Source organism: Lactuca sativa, chromosome 9, assembly GCF_002870075.4.
Source record: "Lactuca sativa cultivar Salinas chromosome 9, Lsat_Salinas_v11, whole genome shotgun sequence".
In the NCBI taxonomy this organism is placed as follows: Eukaryota; Viridiplantae; Streptophyta; class Magnoliopsida; order Asterales; family Asteraceae; genus Lactuca; species Lactuca sativa.
Window position 1 is genome coordinate 80,130,973 of NC_056631.2, and position 14,204 is coordinate 80,145,176.

The 14,204-nt window shown below is 39.8% G+C and overlaps 1 protein-coding gene across 1 annotated transcript; it reads right to left on the reverse strand.

Moving 5' to 3' along the window:
* Positions 1-12,718: 12,718 nt before the first annotated feature.
* LOC111902139 (uncharacterized) lies at positions 12,719-13,051 on the reverse strand. The gene has a single exon (XM_023898008.1). It carries the CDS (start codon positions 13,049-13,051, stop codon positions 12,719-12,721), a length of 333 nt encoding a protein of 110 aa, XP_023753776.1.
* Between the last annotated feature and the right edge of the window lie 1,153 nt (positions 13,052-14,204).

The window sequence follows — 14,204 nt, forward strand, 5'->3', positions numbered from 1 at the left end:
GAGTGCCGGTATCGGTAGTGTCGGACCGAGATGTTCGCTTCACGTCCAGATTCTGGAAGCGGTTCCACGACGAGATGGGTACTCGTCTCCATTTCAGCACCGCTTTTCATCCTCAGACTAACGGGCAGAGCGAGAGGACGATCCAGACTCTCGAGGACATGCTTAGGGCATGTGTTCTGGATTTTGGGGGCTGTTGGGATACGTATCTTCCCTTAGCGGAATTCTCGTATAACAACAGCTATCATGCGAGCATTGATCGACCTCCTTTTGAGATGCTGTATGGCAGGAAGTGCAGGACCCCGATTTGTTGGGGCGAGGTCGGTCAGCGGGTCATGGGGAGCACCGAAGTGGTGCTCAAGACGACGGAACTGATCCAGCAGGTCCGTAGTAGACTGCAGACTGCGCAGAGTCGGCAGAAGAGCTACGCCGACAGGAGGCGTTCAGACTTGGAGTTCCAGGTGGGAGACATGGTTCTTCTGAAAGTCTCACCTTGGAAAGGTGTCATCAGGTTCCGGAAGAGGGGCAAATTGGGCCCCAGATTTATTGGTCCTTTCAGGGTTTTGGCCCGGGTGGGTCGGGTTGCTTATCGATTAGATCTTCCTGGAGAGCTTAGTCAGATCCACAACACTTTTCATGTGTCTCAGTTGAGGAAGTGTTTGGTGGATGAATCAGCAGTCGTTCCCCTAGAGGATATTCAGGTTGATGGTAGCCTGAATTATATTGAGAGACCGGTCGCGATTTTGGATCGGAAGATCAAGACCTTGAGGAACAAGGTAGTTCAGCTAGTGAAGGTGCAGTGGCAGCACCGGAAGGGGTCTGAATGGACGTGGGAGACTGAGGAGGAAATGAGAGCGCACTACCCGGAGTTATTTGCAGACCCAGCCGTAGCAGACTTCGAGGACGAAGTCTAAGACAAGTGGGGGAGAATTGTAACGACCCGTTCCCGGTATGTTAATCTATTGGTAATTGTTGTGAGTTTTGCAAGAGGAACTCGGCGAGTTCATAGCCTGACTCGCCGAGTGGGGTCGCGGCTGGGAGCACGCGTGAGCCGGGGACTCGGCGAGTCCATATCCTGGACTCGGCGAGTCCATCCGTCTGGGTGAAACCCTAAATCCCCGGGTTGCCCACTATTTAAACCACCTTATAGCCCCATTCTCGCCTCCCTCACCCTGAGAACTCAGTGAGAAAACCCTAATCCTCCCTTGAGAGCTTATAGGTGTTTTTGGTGCCATTTTGTGAAGGTGTGAAGAAGGAGAAGAAGAAAGAAGCAAGGAAAAGAGTTGTAGTGCAAAGATCCAAGGGCAAATCCGAGTTATTTGAGGTATTTTCGGAGTTCCCCTCTTGTTATATGCTTTAAACTTCCATTAGGGCTCTCCTAAGAGCTAGTTGATGCTTGTTCCAAGCCTTATGTTTGCATGAATGCCTTAATAAGTTGTGATATCTTTAGATCTGAATGATGGGGAGTTGTAGAGCCCAGATCTACTGTCTTTTTGGAGTTATTTTGCATATAAATCATAGATCTACCCATTTTATGCATCTTTTAGCCTTATTTCCCTTATTCATGAGGTTGTGCACGTAAAGTTGGAAACTTTACGTGGTAAATCAGCTTATTGGACTCAGATCTATCAATTGCATGTGTTGGATTCAAACAAAATCGAGTAAAAATCAATTGCATGGCGGCAACTCGGCGAGTCGGGAACAACGACTCGGCGAGTTGGGCCGCGAGTTCCCGAGTCCTTCATTTTGATCAGTGTCGAGTGAATTCAGTGAGTTAGAGAGTGGACTCAGCGAGTTGAGGGTAGACTCAGTGATGGAGGGACTCGGCGAGTTTGTTCATACAACTCGGCGAGTCCAAGGCAATCTTCTTGGGGATCAAGAACAACTCGTCGAGTCTGTTCATCCGACTCGGCGAGTCGGATGAAGATCATCTGAGTTCTTGGATCCAGAGGGTACTCGTCGAGTCGATGCCACACTCGACGAGTATCAGCGTGTAAGAGTTGAGCGGAGAGTCTAGGACTCGGCGAGTTGGGTATCCCGACTCGGCGAGTCAGCCCTGAGTAAGTTGACTTTGACCAAGGGTAAAAGAGTCATTTTACCCTGAGTGTAGTGTTAGTGAATGATCAAGTGTGTTTATGGATTTGTAGCCGAGGAGATTCAGGAGCAGCAGCCGTTAGCTTTCCGAGCCACACACTCATCCGCTAGCTTACGAGGTGAGTTTCCTTCCCGTAGGGGCGGGTCTAAGGCCACAATGCCGGCCCGTCCAGTTAATAGTAGTTTCCGGACTTCGGTCCGATGTAGTAGTTAGTATGTTTGATGCCTTCGTGGTTCAGACATGTTTTATGTGCTATGTGTATGTGTTTATGTTCCGGGCCACGGCCCGATGCAGTATGCAGTATAAATTGTTATGATATGCTATGCTATGTGCAGTTAGTTCCGGACTTCGGTCCGATGCAGTTAGTTCCGGACTTCGGTCCGATGCAGTTAGTTCCGGACTTCGGTCCGATGCAGTTAGTTCCGGACTTCGGTCCGATGCAGTTAGTTCCGGACTTCGGTCCGATGCAGTCAGTTCCGGACTTCGGTCCGATGCAGGGGACACGGTCCCAGTCAGTTCCGGACTTCGGTCTGATGCAGTTTTCCGGGTCCCGACCCGATGCAGTGGGCAAGGCCCAATATGTGTTTATATGTTGTTGTATGGTATGTGGTAAGTTGGGGGAGCTCACTAAGCTTCGTGCTTACAGTTTCAGTTTTGGTTTCAGGTACTTCCGCAAGCAAAGGGAAGAGCTTTGGATGACGGCATCGCACACACCACCGTTTCAGCTTTAGTTTGGATTTGATCTAGTTGTTGTTTTGGATATAGCATGTTACTTTTTCCGCACAGTACTTTGTTATCTTTTGGGACATATCACGCATGGATTATTTATATGATACTCTGATTATAGTTTTGATGGTATTAAAAACGAAATTTTTGGGTCGTATTTTTGGGTCGTTTCAATTTTACAAGTGTTAGACATTCTCTCAAAGTTATTCCAAAGCATTTGGTGTTGTGTGAAGCATTTGAGGCATCACACTTGGGGTGCTAGGCTCTCAAGGTATTCAAGGAATCAAATCAACTACAAGGTATGTAATTCTGGCATCTTTTAGATTAAAAGTTCCCCATGTATGCTAGATAGGATTATGAACCTTGGAAATAAAATTTTGCATGTATTTTAGACAAACATAGATCCAAGGTTTTCTAGGGTTGCATGTACACTTAGGGTGTTAGAATGCTTAAAAACTATCACTAAGACCCTGGAGGGTTTCCAGGGCTTCCCTATATGTTTATATGCATGGCTGGTGTAGTTGATATTATTTACGTGAGTATGTGAATAAGACCTTAGAGGGTTTCCATGGCATCTTTATATGTGTATATGCATGCTTATGTGATTGTTATGGTTTATGTAGCTATTATAGCTGATATGGATTATGTGGTTATTTGGATTGTGTGGGGTATGTTCTGGGGAACTCACTAAGCTTCGTGCTTACAACTTTGTTTATGGTTTCATGTATCATAGATTTGGAAAAGAATGGCTTGGATTGATCGCAACGCACACACCTATGATTTCCGCAATGTATGATTTTGGGATAAACCCTGATAAATATTTTACTTAATAATGATTTGAAATGTTTGAAATAAATGGTATCAACGCTTTAGCTACATTTAAAAAAAATGAAATTTTTACCCTTGACTTTTGGGTCGTTACAACTAGTATATAACTGATTAGTAGATATATATGATTATCTGTATTTGTTGGTTATGTGTTTATATTTTTCTGTTACATATGTCGATGGATTATGGTTGGGATGAGGCGGTCCTGCTTTGTGATGAAGGCCAAGACACTCGGGACGGTCTAGATAGGTTGTAGGCCCTACGAGGTAGTCAGTCATGTCGAAGGCCTGTAGAGCGGTCCAAATAGGTTGTATGCCCTGCGAGACGGTCTAGTCAGACTAAAGGCTCATATTTGCATGTTTTTGTTTGTTATGTTTTATGATGGTACTGTGGGGGAGCTCGCTAAGTTTTGGCTTACTGTTTCAGTTTATAGTTTCAGGTACATCATAGGATCATGGAAAAGTGAAGGCTTGATCATGCACATCTTCCTATTTTCATAATATTGGATTTTGGGACACTGTAATATGATTTTACTTTTGAAATAAAGGCTTTTCTTATAAACAATTATGGATAACGAGTTTTTTTTAAATTAGTTTTTTGCGATTTTTGGGATGTTACAAGTTGGTGTCATCCAATGTCACCTTGGACACGATCGAGAGTAGCAAGAAGTTGTGGATAAAGCTTTGAGAAGCAAAATCATCACTAGAAGTAGACATCTATGGAGAAAAGAAAGTAGTTTTAGTTAGATGACAATAATCCTAAATAATTTGACCCATAATTAAATTTAAGGCTAGGATCCACAACTAAGAAGAGGGATGTCATAATCTTATCACAAATTTATGAAGGTATGTAAAGGCAATTTACCAATTTAAAACTATGAAATTCCTTTATCTTTTGAGATTCATTGAATCTATCAATGACATGTTTAATCTCAGATTATGCTCTTCCATTTATGATTGAGATATCGAGGATTACAAACAAGACGTGAATAACCATACAAATATGCTTGTCACTCTCGATGTCATTTATCATCACCAATTAATGTGTCGATTAGCCACACACACTCCATTAACAATGATAATTTTCGAGATGCTCATTATTACTCTTTATAGTCACTATTAGTGTTTCGATTAACCACACACGCTCCACTAACTACATATAAAGTATAATGTAAAATTTTATGGAATAGCATACCTTTCATATTTTTCCTAAAGTTACTAAGAGTGAGATTTTTTTTTTTAAAAAAAAGTTTAGTTACTTTGTATCATTATACTTATTAATGAGATTATGTCCTATCACATCCGTTCGGCTAACGACCCTCCACCACGGTGTGACAATCAATTGCCAAGTCGTGGCAGAACAAAAAAAACGATGATATGGAGATCTCTACATCGTGGCAGAAAATGACCACGACATGGTGCCGCGACAGAATGTCGATTCTGCCAATTCTCCAAATCGGGTTTGTTCAAGCTCAAGCAATGTACTACCAATTGTTAGACAACCATACGCTCTGATACCATTGATGGGTTTTACATGCAATAACGCGGATAAATCGTAATACACTTAAGGGTACATGAAACCTATTAGATCTAGTCATAACACTATTGAAGTAACATTCTATTGAACAATAAGAACCTTATAAGCCCTAGCTATTTTTGAAAATCATAAACACGTTAGGGATTACATACCTTTTTCAATTTCTCTTGGAAGCTAGCACTAGAAATCTCGTGCCTCTGATGGTTCACACCCAAACCCTAGTAACTTGGAAACTTGAAGAGAGAGGAGAAGAGAGGGGGAATTTTGGCTATGCTCTTAGCAAAAAGAGTGGCTGAAAATTAGAGGGTTTAGGGCCCTATTTATAGCTGACAAAGAAAACCATAGATAAACCTTACTTGATTAAACTAATAATTTCTCAAATCAGGTAATTATCTGGTTTCCTAGTTATCTTCAAAAAACACTCCAGAAGCTCCTAAACCCCTTAGAAAACCGTCCAAGGGTGGAAGGTTCTGGAACACGTTCTTGTTCAACTATTGGACAATTACAACTTAGGTCCTTGTACTTTGAATTAATCCAAATAATCTCAAAATTAATTCTAAATAATTCTTAATTAAATATTACAATTTCTAATTAATATATCATTTTCATAATATATTAAAAAATCATTTATTGTTATTTATTAATCATATAAGAAATCAATAAACCAGTCTCTCTCTCTAAAAGTCATCCTATTCAATTACTGAGTTTGAGGGCAACCCACAAGAACTTTATTAATAATTCAAGTATATACCAATTTAGTTATTGGTTTAAACACCTAATCCAACAATTGCTTATTTATAGATAGAGATCTCACATCGCTTATTTGCTGCTATATGTTGATGACATAGTTCTCACTAGGTTCTGATGTAACACTCCAAAAATCACAATACATTTGAAAATTTCAAAATAAACCATTAATCAGCATTACTTATAAGAAGTGACATTGTTTCAAAAACATTATTTCAAATCAGAGTTTTCCCAAGACCCGATGACATAAAACAAGAAGTTGTGCACGATCACGTCTTCGCCTTTCCTCGATCCTCTAAAGTACCTGAAACCATAAACTAAAATTATAAGCCAAAGCTTAGTGAGTTCCCCCAAAGTACCAATACACACATACATATAATAGTATATATTGGGTCCACAGCCATAGGCGGATCCAAGGGGATCCCAGGGTAGCCCGGGATACCCCTCAAAATTTTTTCGGTAGTGTGGTTTTTGTTTACGGATTCTTCAATTTTTTTTCGATATAATGTATATATATGTATCCCTTCAATTATAAACACAAACAAATAGTAGAGCTACTGGTTAAGGCGTTGCCTTTTCAAAGTAAAGCTATCAAGTTCAATTTTTGCTCCTTACATATTCTTTGTTTATTTTTGTTTTATAGCTATTCTATCCCACATCGCCAAACATATGTAAACTCAACCATTTTTGTCTATTATATAAGCTTGTTATCCTCATACTTCATTTGATATCTACTTTGAATTCCACAATACACATTGATTCAAGTATCAAAATATACTTCAACTTCATGTTTATATAACAAGACTTGAGGTTAGTTAAGGATTCAATTAAGGTTTGGGTTTAAAACCGAAATAGAACCGGGGAAACCCAAGTACCTCAGAAAAAATATTGGGTTACCCTAAAAATAAAATTAGGATACCCCTTTACTTTGATCTTGGCTCCGCCACTGCCCACAACCTATGTATGGAATACCCCTACAAGGTCCTCAGAATAAGTTTGAATTACCCTCGAGCCCACATTATGAGTCTGGTATACCATTCGGGCACTCATATCATATATGTAATGCTCTCAAGCCCACAACCTATGTTTGGAATACCCTTACAAGGTCCTCAACATAGGTATGGATTGATTTGAGTTTGTTGGCTACCGCACAAAGCAGTACAACCTCAACGCAACACAATATGTCGAAATATGTAATAGACAAACATAACACAGAACCACTAAATACATATAATCATGTAGATCTACTAACCAGCTACAAGCTAACATAATACTACCCTAACCAGGATAAATAATCTAGTGGGACGACATTGGTGCCTTCAACCCATGGGTATAGTGAGGAAGACTCACCTTGTAGTCTGACGAATAGCTAAACAATACACTACTCCAAATATCGGCTCTACATGTCACCTATTTAATAGATAGAGACCAAGGCTAAACTATAGCTTGAAATTCTTAAAATACCCTTAAGTCTAACTTGGTCAACCCTGACTAGAGTCAAAGTCAACGTTCAAGGTCCAAAAGTCAAAATCCCTTCCTAGCGGAGTACGCCCTGCGTACCAAGAGAGTATGCCCAAGGTACTCTGATGTTTACCAAAAACGGGTCGCTAACCACATATACACAGAGTATGCAACCCATTCCTAAAACTTCATTAAGAGCTTATTCCATTAAGCCCTTATGTACAAAACTCATATTCAAGCCCAAAATGATGTCCTAAGTCATAAAGTTTCCAACTTTATGATTTTGCATGGCTATCAAGTGCTTAATGCCCAAAAACCTAAGTTCTTAACCCAATAAGACCATCTGACACATGCATATACATACAACACTCAAGATCATATTTTTATGTATCACAACACTCTGAAATGTCTAAAAGGATGGCTCACATGACTTAGAGTAACCTTTACTCATAATACTAAGCTACTTGGACCAAAATGTTCACAACTTCAAGGCTAACAATATCTTAAACTACTCATCATAGTGTTCAAAGCTTTTTTCCTTAAGAGGATGCCAAATGGTGATGAGATTCTGGATCTAAGGTGCCTCTGTAACACCAGTCAAAATATGTCAACAACAGTCGCTTATGATTATGTCAAACAAGTAATATAATAAACTTACTTTGTAGTTCATGGAAAATTATAATACAAATATGAACTTTCGTACCTAGCTTATGGTAAAAATCAAAGTACTTGTCCATATGATTCCAAAAATACATAGAACGTCTAAATCTGACTTCACATGAAGAAGTTATGATAAACACTAACACTATAAATATCTATAACAAGAGGAATTTAAAATAGACTTAGAATTACCTATTAGAGTCTAAAAAAAGTTGTAGTACTCGGAAATACCTACGCGTGGATATAAAGAATGTCAAAAATGGATCCCGTATGCAAAAGTTATGACCTTCTGAAGATGTAGCTGCCTGAGAGCATGGCACGTGGCAGAAACGCTAATCTGCCAAGGCTCACGACGTGAGCATGTATTCTCACGACGTGAGGAGTCAAATGAACACTTTTCAAGGCTAGAATGCAAATGGCAAGTCTACGAAGTGATAAGTTTAGGGCTCACGACGTGAGCATGTGTAGCTCACGACATGAGAGAGCCCAAACCAACCTATAAATAGAAAGTTCGACTCTAACCATCCTTACACCTAAATTTCTTTCCTTTCTCTCGTTTGCTGAAGGCGTTTCCTTGTCCCGAGCCCGGCGATCATGACCACTGACCGTTTCTAGTTAGATTCTATAAAATAATGCTACCAGGGTGAGTTTCACGACCTTACTTTTTAATGTTTTCAGGAGGAAAAGCATGCTAAATATTATATAAAAGTTAATATTATGTTTATATGATATTATATTCGTATCAACATAAATAGTTATATTAACTGGCATATAGTTATTTTGTATCATATATACCTAGAATATTTCTGATATTTTGAAATCATACAACTATCTTAAACTTGTTAGCATGTTGTTATCATAGATTTTACTAATATAGACCCGAAGTTATACTCAGGAGTTCTATATACTATGTGCGTTATAGCCTAAGAGTTATACTCGCGAGTTCTATATACTAATTGTTAAGTATGCTTTTGTTATTGGTTTTATGTTAAGATAAAACCTGGTATGTTATTAATATAGCCCTGAAGTTATATACGGGAGTTCTATATATACTTGCCAAGTATGTTGCTATTATTGGTTTTGTGTTAGATAAAACCTAGTTTTACTTCAAGTTATAGCTGTTTTACTGCCTAAATATTATTTAGGAGTAATGTTTAAAAGCATAGTCTAGTAACTTAGGGTTTTAGACACAAATATGCTTTTGCTGTTAGAACTATAGGAAGTCGACAAAGTCTACATGAGCTATTATATTCATCAACTAAGATTGGAAATCTTAGGGGAAATCCTCTGACTGTAACCGCTAATCTAGTGTGAGTGAGGAAGTTGTGTTTATATATTTATGTGGGTTAACATCCCACCCGTGGTTGCTAGCTACAACCCAACATTTTATGGGTGATGAACTTGCCCATTTTTCCAACGAGGAAGTTGTGTGTAAATCTATGCGGGTTGACACCCCCACTCGTGGTTGCTAGCTACACGCCTACGACCCAACATTTTTAGGGTGATAAACTTGCCCAATTTATTCTACTTTAACGTCAATGAAGCGTGCATAAATCTATTATTAAGGTGCGACACTTATAGCACCATTCCGAGGTAGTGGCACTGTATTAGCAATGGTGACAGACTCATGGTAGCACAATTTTAGAAGCATTATACTTTGTCGATATACAAGTATGAGTGTTAAGTATAAGTTTCCCAAACACTTATACTCTAAGTACAAGGATCTTGTAGGTATTCTACTTATTCATTAAGTAAACAATTATACCTAACAATCATGCTCGTATAGAATTGAAATAAGAATTATACGTTGCAACCTTCGTTTATATGGGATTACAAACACTTATATTCATAGTATATGAAACTTATAAGTATACTACTTATTTAGTAAGTAAACCATTATACCTAGGACATATACTATATGTTAGAAACATGTATGAGTCAGAATGAAATTTTCAAACTATGTTCTATACTTTTTAAACTTGGAAAAAAGTATTATTTTTACTCTGAGTCAAAACGTGCGGACTCACCAACTTTATGTTGATGTATTTTCAAAATGCATGTGTTTTTAGGAATTTGATAACTGTGATACAAGGAATGACGTTACACCGCCTGGTGTTTCCACCGCCGGCTGGGGGTGTGACAACCTCACTCTTCCAAGGTGGTCCTATTTTCTTCTCATTCCTTCTTAATCGCCAAAAATAACCACAAAATCTCAAGAACACTCTCAATGAGGATTAGGGTTCTAGATGGACGAAATGACAAGTGGAGGTAGAAGAGTGAATGAGAAATGGGGAGTTAATGATGTTTATATATGGAGAAAAGGGTTTGAGGATGCTTCACGTATGCCCTACGTACGCGGTGTATGCCCAACGTACAAAGGTCCACCTAACATACACAACATACGCCCAACGTACTAAGTCGTTGGCTAAAATCACCAAAATACCACTATGGGCCATTTTGTAACCTTTTACATGCATAAGGGCCAAAATGTAATATCTCTTTAAGCATAGTGTAAAAATTGAAGTTACCTTGTCATCGGGATGTTACACCTCATCACTGCTTCTAGCTCATATTATTGCTCTTCTTGGATCCGAGTTTGCGATGATGGATTGTCTTATCATCATTCACTATTTCATACAACTCTATCAATTTTATTTTTATAATGCACTAAACTATATTAAGTTCAATGAAACATATTTTAAATATTTATTTAAGAATTAAAGAACTTTTTCTTTTCAAATGGAAGAATTCAATGACCATTAAACTCCAAATCAATTGAATGTCAATGTGTCATCTCACAATGATAGCATTTTTCTCATTGAGTCATGCCTTGTGGATGCTCTTAGTAACAACTTGAAATATTTACCTTCAAAATTGAATCATTTTGATACATTTTGTAACAGCCCAAAAACCAAGATGATTTTTTTTTTCATTTAAAAAAAAGAGTTACAGCCATCATATTGTTCCGAAAACCATCATATAACAATAATGTCAAATCATCAGAGTGAAAAATCAAATATGTGGAAAATAGTGATGAGTGAATGTTGCGCCATCAAGTCGGGCCCTTCCCCTTAGTACTGGAAGTACCTTAAACACAAATACAAATTGTAAGCAAAAGCTTAGTGAGTTTCCTCAGAGTACCACATACCAATCATAAATAAGATAGTGCTATGGGCCAAACCATAGTCGTACAAGATATTTCCTGCCGAGGCCAAATCCGGGCCTTACAAATAGTTGCTAGGCGCTAGATCATGGTCTTTCATACAATTGCCAGGGGCCAAATCTTGGTCTTTCATACAATTGTCAGGGGCCAAATCTTGGTCTTTCGTACAATTTCCAGGGGCCAAATCATGGTCTTTCATACAATATCTCAAATATAGCTAACAACCTATATCATAAATAATGGGCTGGTCTTGGTGCCTTAGACCCATTGATACAATGAGAAAACTCACCTCAATCAGTTGATAAATAACTAACTGCTTGGCTACCGAACCAGAAGATCCCACACTGAACATACACAAATTACCTAATCAGAGATAGGTTATAAACCATAATCGTGGGCCAAAGCCCCAAGTCCGAACTCCTAAGATAAAGGCCCATTCACTTGTCCCATAATAGGCCTAACCAACCATGGCCCAAAACACATTAAGGGGCCTGAGGCCCAAAAGGCCTAACTCATACATCTTAAGGCCCACTAACAGAATTCCAAGACTCATTCATCATAAACAGGACAAAAGCCAAACTAACTGACGCCCATAAGTCCCGATCCCAACGAAGTCCAAAAGCCTACTGAGAGATGTGCTCGGCGTAATCTCAGTATGCTTGGCGTACTCGTCAACATACTGAGCTGGTTACCACCTTAAACCATTTAATGCTTAATCCTTACATCCACTCGATCCAACTTTAAAATTTCAACCATTATAGGGTTCTAAGACATAAAGTTGGAAACTTTATGCCTTAGCATGTCTTAATGGAACCCAACATCCATTTTTGTCCAACAAAGCTCACACTAAGGACTTAAATTCATGCATGGGCTCCTATCAACCACCAAGATGACATTTTTATGCATCTAAAGCATTAAAGGGACTGAGATCTAATACTTTTATCTTCTAAAGTTGCCCAAACTCACAAAAGAACCCATGGGACCAAAATGAACTCATAAACAAGCCCTAAACTCTAACAACCAAAAGAATCATCAAGGTAAGAACTTTTACCTTCAAAAGCTTCCTAAGTTGATGTAGACTTTGGATCTAGAAACTCAACCTCAACAAATGCTTGATCTGCAAGTTCTTCTTCTTGAAAACATACCAAAATGACACAAAAGTCACTTCCAAGCTCAAGAATCACTCAAAAGGGTAAACTAGGGTTTAATGGGTCATGAATAACAGTGGAGGCTGATGAAGGTGAGTTTCCAAAGGCCATAATGATGCTTAAATAGGGTTGATGCCCTAAAAATTAAGGTTTACTCATTGGCTGTGTACGCCCTTTGTACACCACGTACACCCAACGTATGTAGCTAAGCTTCCCAATCCAAGGTGCACATGTACACTAAGCGTACCAAAATGTACGCCCAACGTAGAAGGGGACCGTTTTCACTAAATATTTTAAACTTCAAGGACCAAATAGAAAATACCTGGAATCGAATGTTACAAATCTCCCCCACTTGAATTAGACTTCATCCTCGAAACCTGCTGATACAAACAAATCTGAGTAGTGCTCCATCATCTCGTCCTCCGGCTGCCACGTCCACTCGGAGCCCTTTTGGCGCTGCCATTTCACTTTTACCAGATTCACCACCTTGTTGCACAAAGTCTTAGCTTTCCTGTTGAGAATCAAAATTGGCCTCTCCATGTAATTCAGGCACTCATCCACCTGAATGTCATCCATTGATATCACTGCTGAATCATCGACTACACACTTACGCAATCGAGACACGTGGAAAGTGTTATGGATCTGACTGATCTCATCAGGAAGATCCAGTCGGAATGCAACCCTGGCCATTCGGACAGTACCCCTGAAAGGACTGATAAATCGGGGGCCCAACTTGCCCCACTTCCAAAACCGAATGACACCATTCCAAGGTGATACCTTCAACAGCACCAAGTCTCCCACCTGAAACTCCAGGTTCGAATGGTTCCGATCAGGATAACTCTTCTATCGACTTTGGACGAACTGCAACCTATCGTGCACTTGGTGAGATAACTATGTGGTCTTAAGCACCACCTCGGTGCTTCCCATGACCCAATGACCAACCTCTCCCCAACAAACCGGGTTCCCGCACCTCCTCCCATACAACATCTCAAATGGTGGTTAGTCAATATTAGAATGATAACTATTTTTGTAGGAGAACTCGACCAGTGAAAGGTAAGTATCCCAACTCCCTCCAAAATCCAACATACAAGCCCGAAGCATATCCTCAAGTGTCTAGATTGTCCGCTTGCTCTGGTCATCGGTCTGAGGGTGGTAAGCCGTACTGAAATGCAACTGAGTTCCATAATCATCATGAAACTTCCTCCAAAATATGGAGGTGAAGTGAACGTCCCGGTCCGAGACCACCGAAAATGGCACCCCATGCCTGACTACCACCTCTCGGACATAAATATCGGCTAGCTTCTCCGTGGATATGCCCTCGGCAATCGTGATAAAATGCTTACTGTTGGTCAATCTGTCCATGATGACTCAGATAGAATCAACACCATGTGTCATCCTAGGCAATTTCGTGATGAAATCCATAGTGATCTCTTCCCACTTCCACACGGGAATGGGTAACAACTGCACCTTGTCGTGGGGTCTCTGATGCTTGGCCTTGACCTTTCTACAAGTCAAGCACTGCTCGACAAACCAAGCAGTTTCCCTCTTCATGCAGGGCCACTAGTAACTCAATGTCAAATCTTGGTACATCTTTGTGGCCCCTGGATGGATAGAAAACTTTGACTTATGCATATCTTCCAGAATCTTCCGCCTCACCCCACTCAATGCCAGAACCCAAACTCTACCACAGTGTGTCAACAACCCTCGACTGTCTTTCACAAATATTGGAATATGTCCTCTAATCTGCTCGTTCTTCCAGTTTTCCTTTTTCAATCCCTCTACCCGAGCCTCTTTGATGAAATCCATCAGAGGTGAAGTGATCGTCACCCGTAAACAAATATCT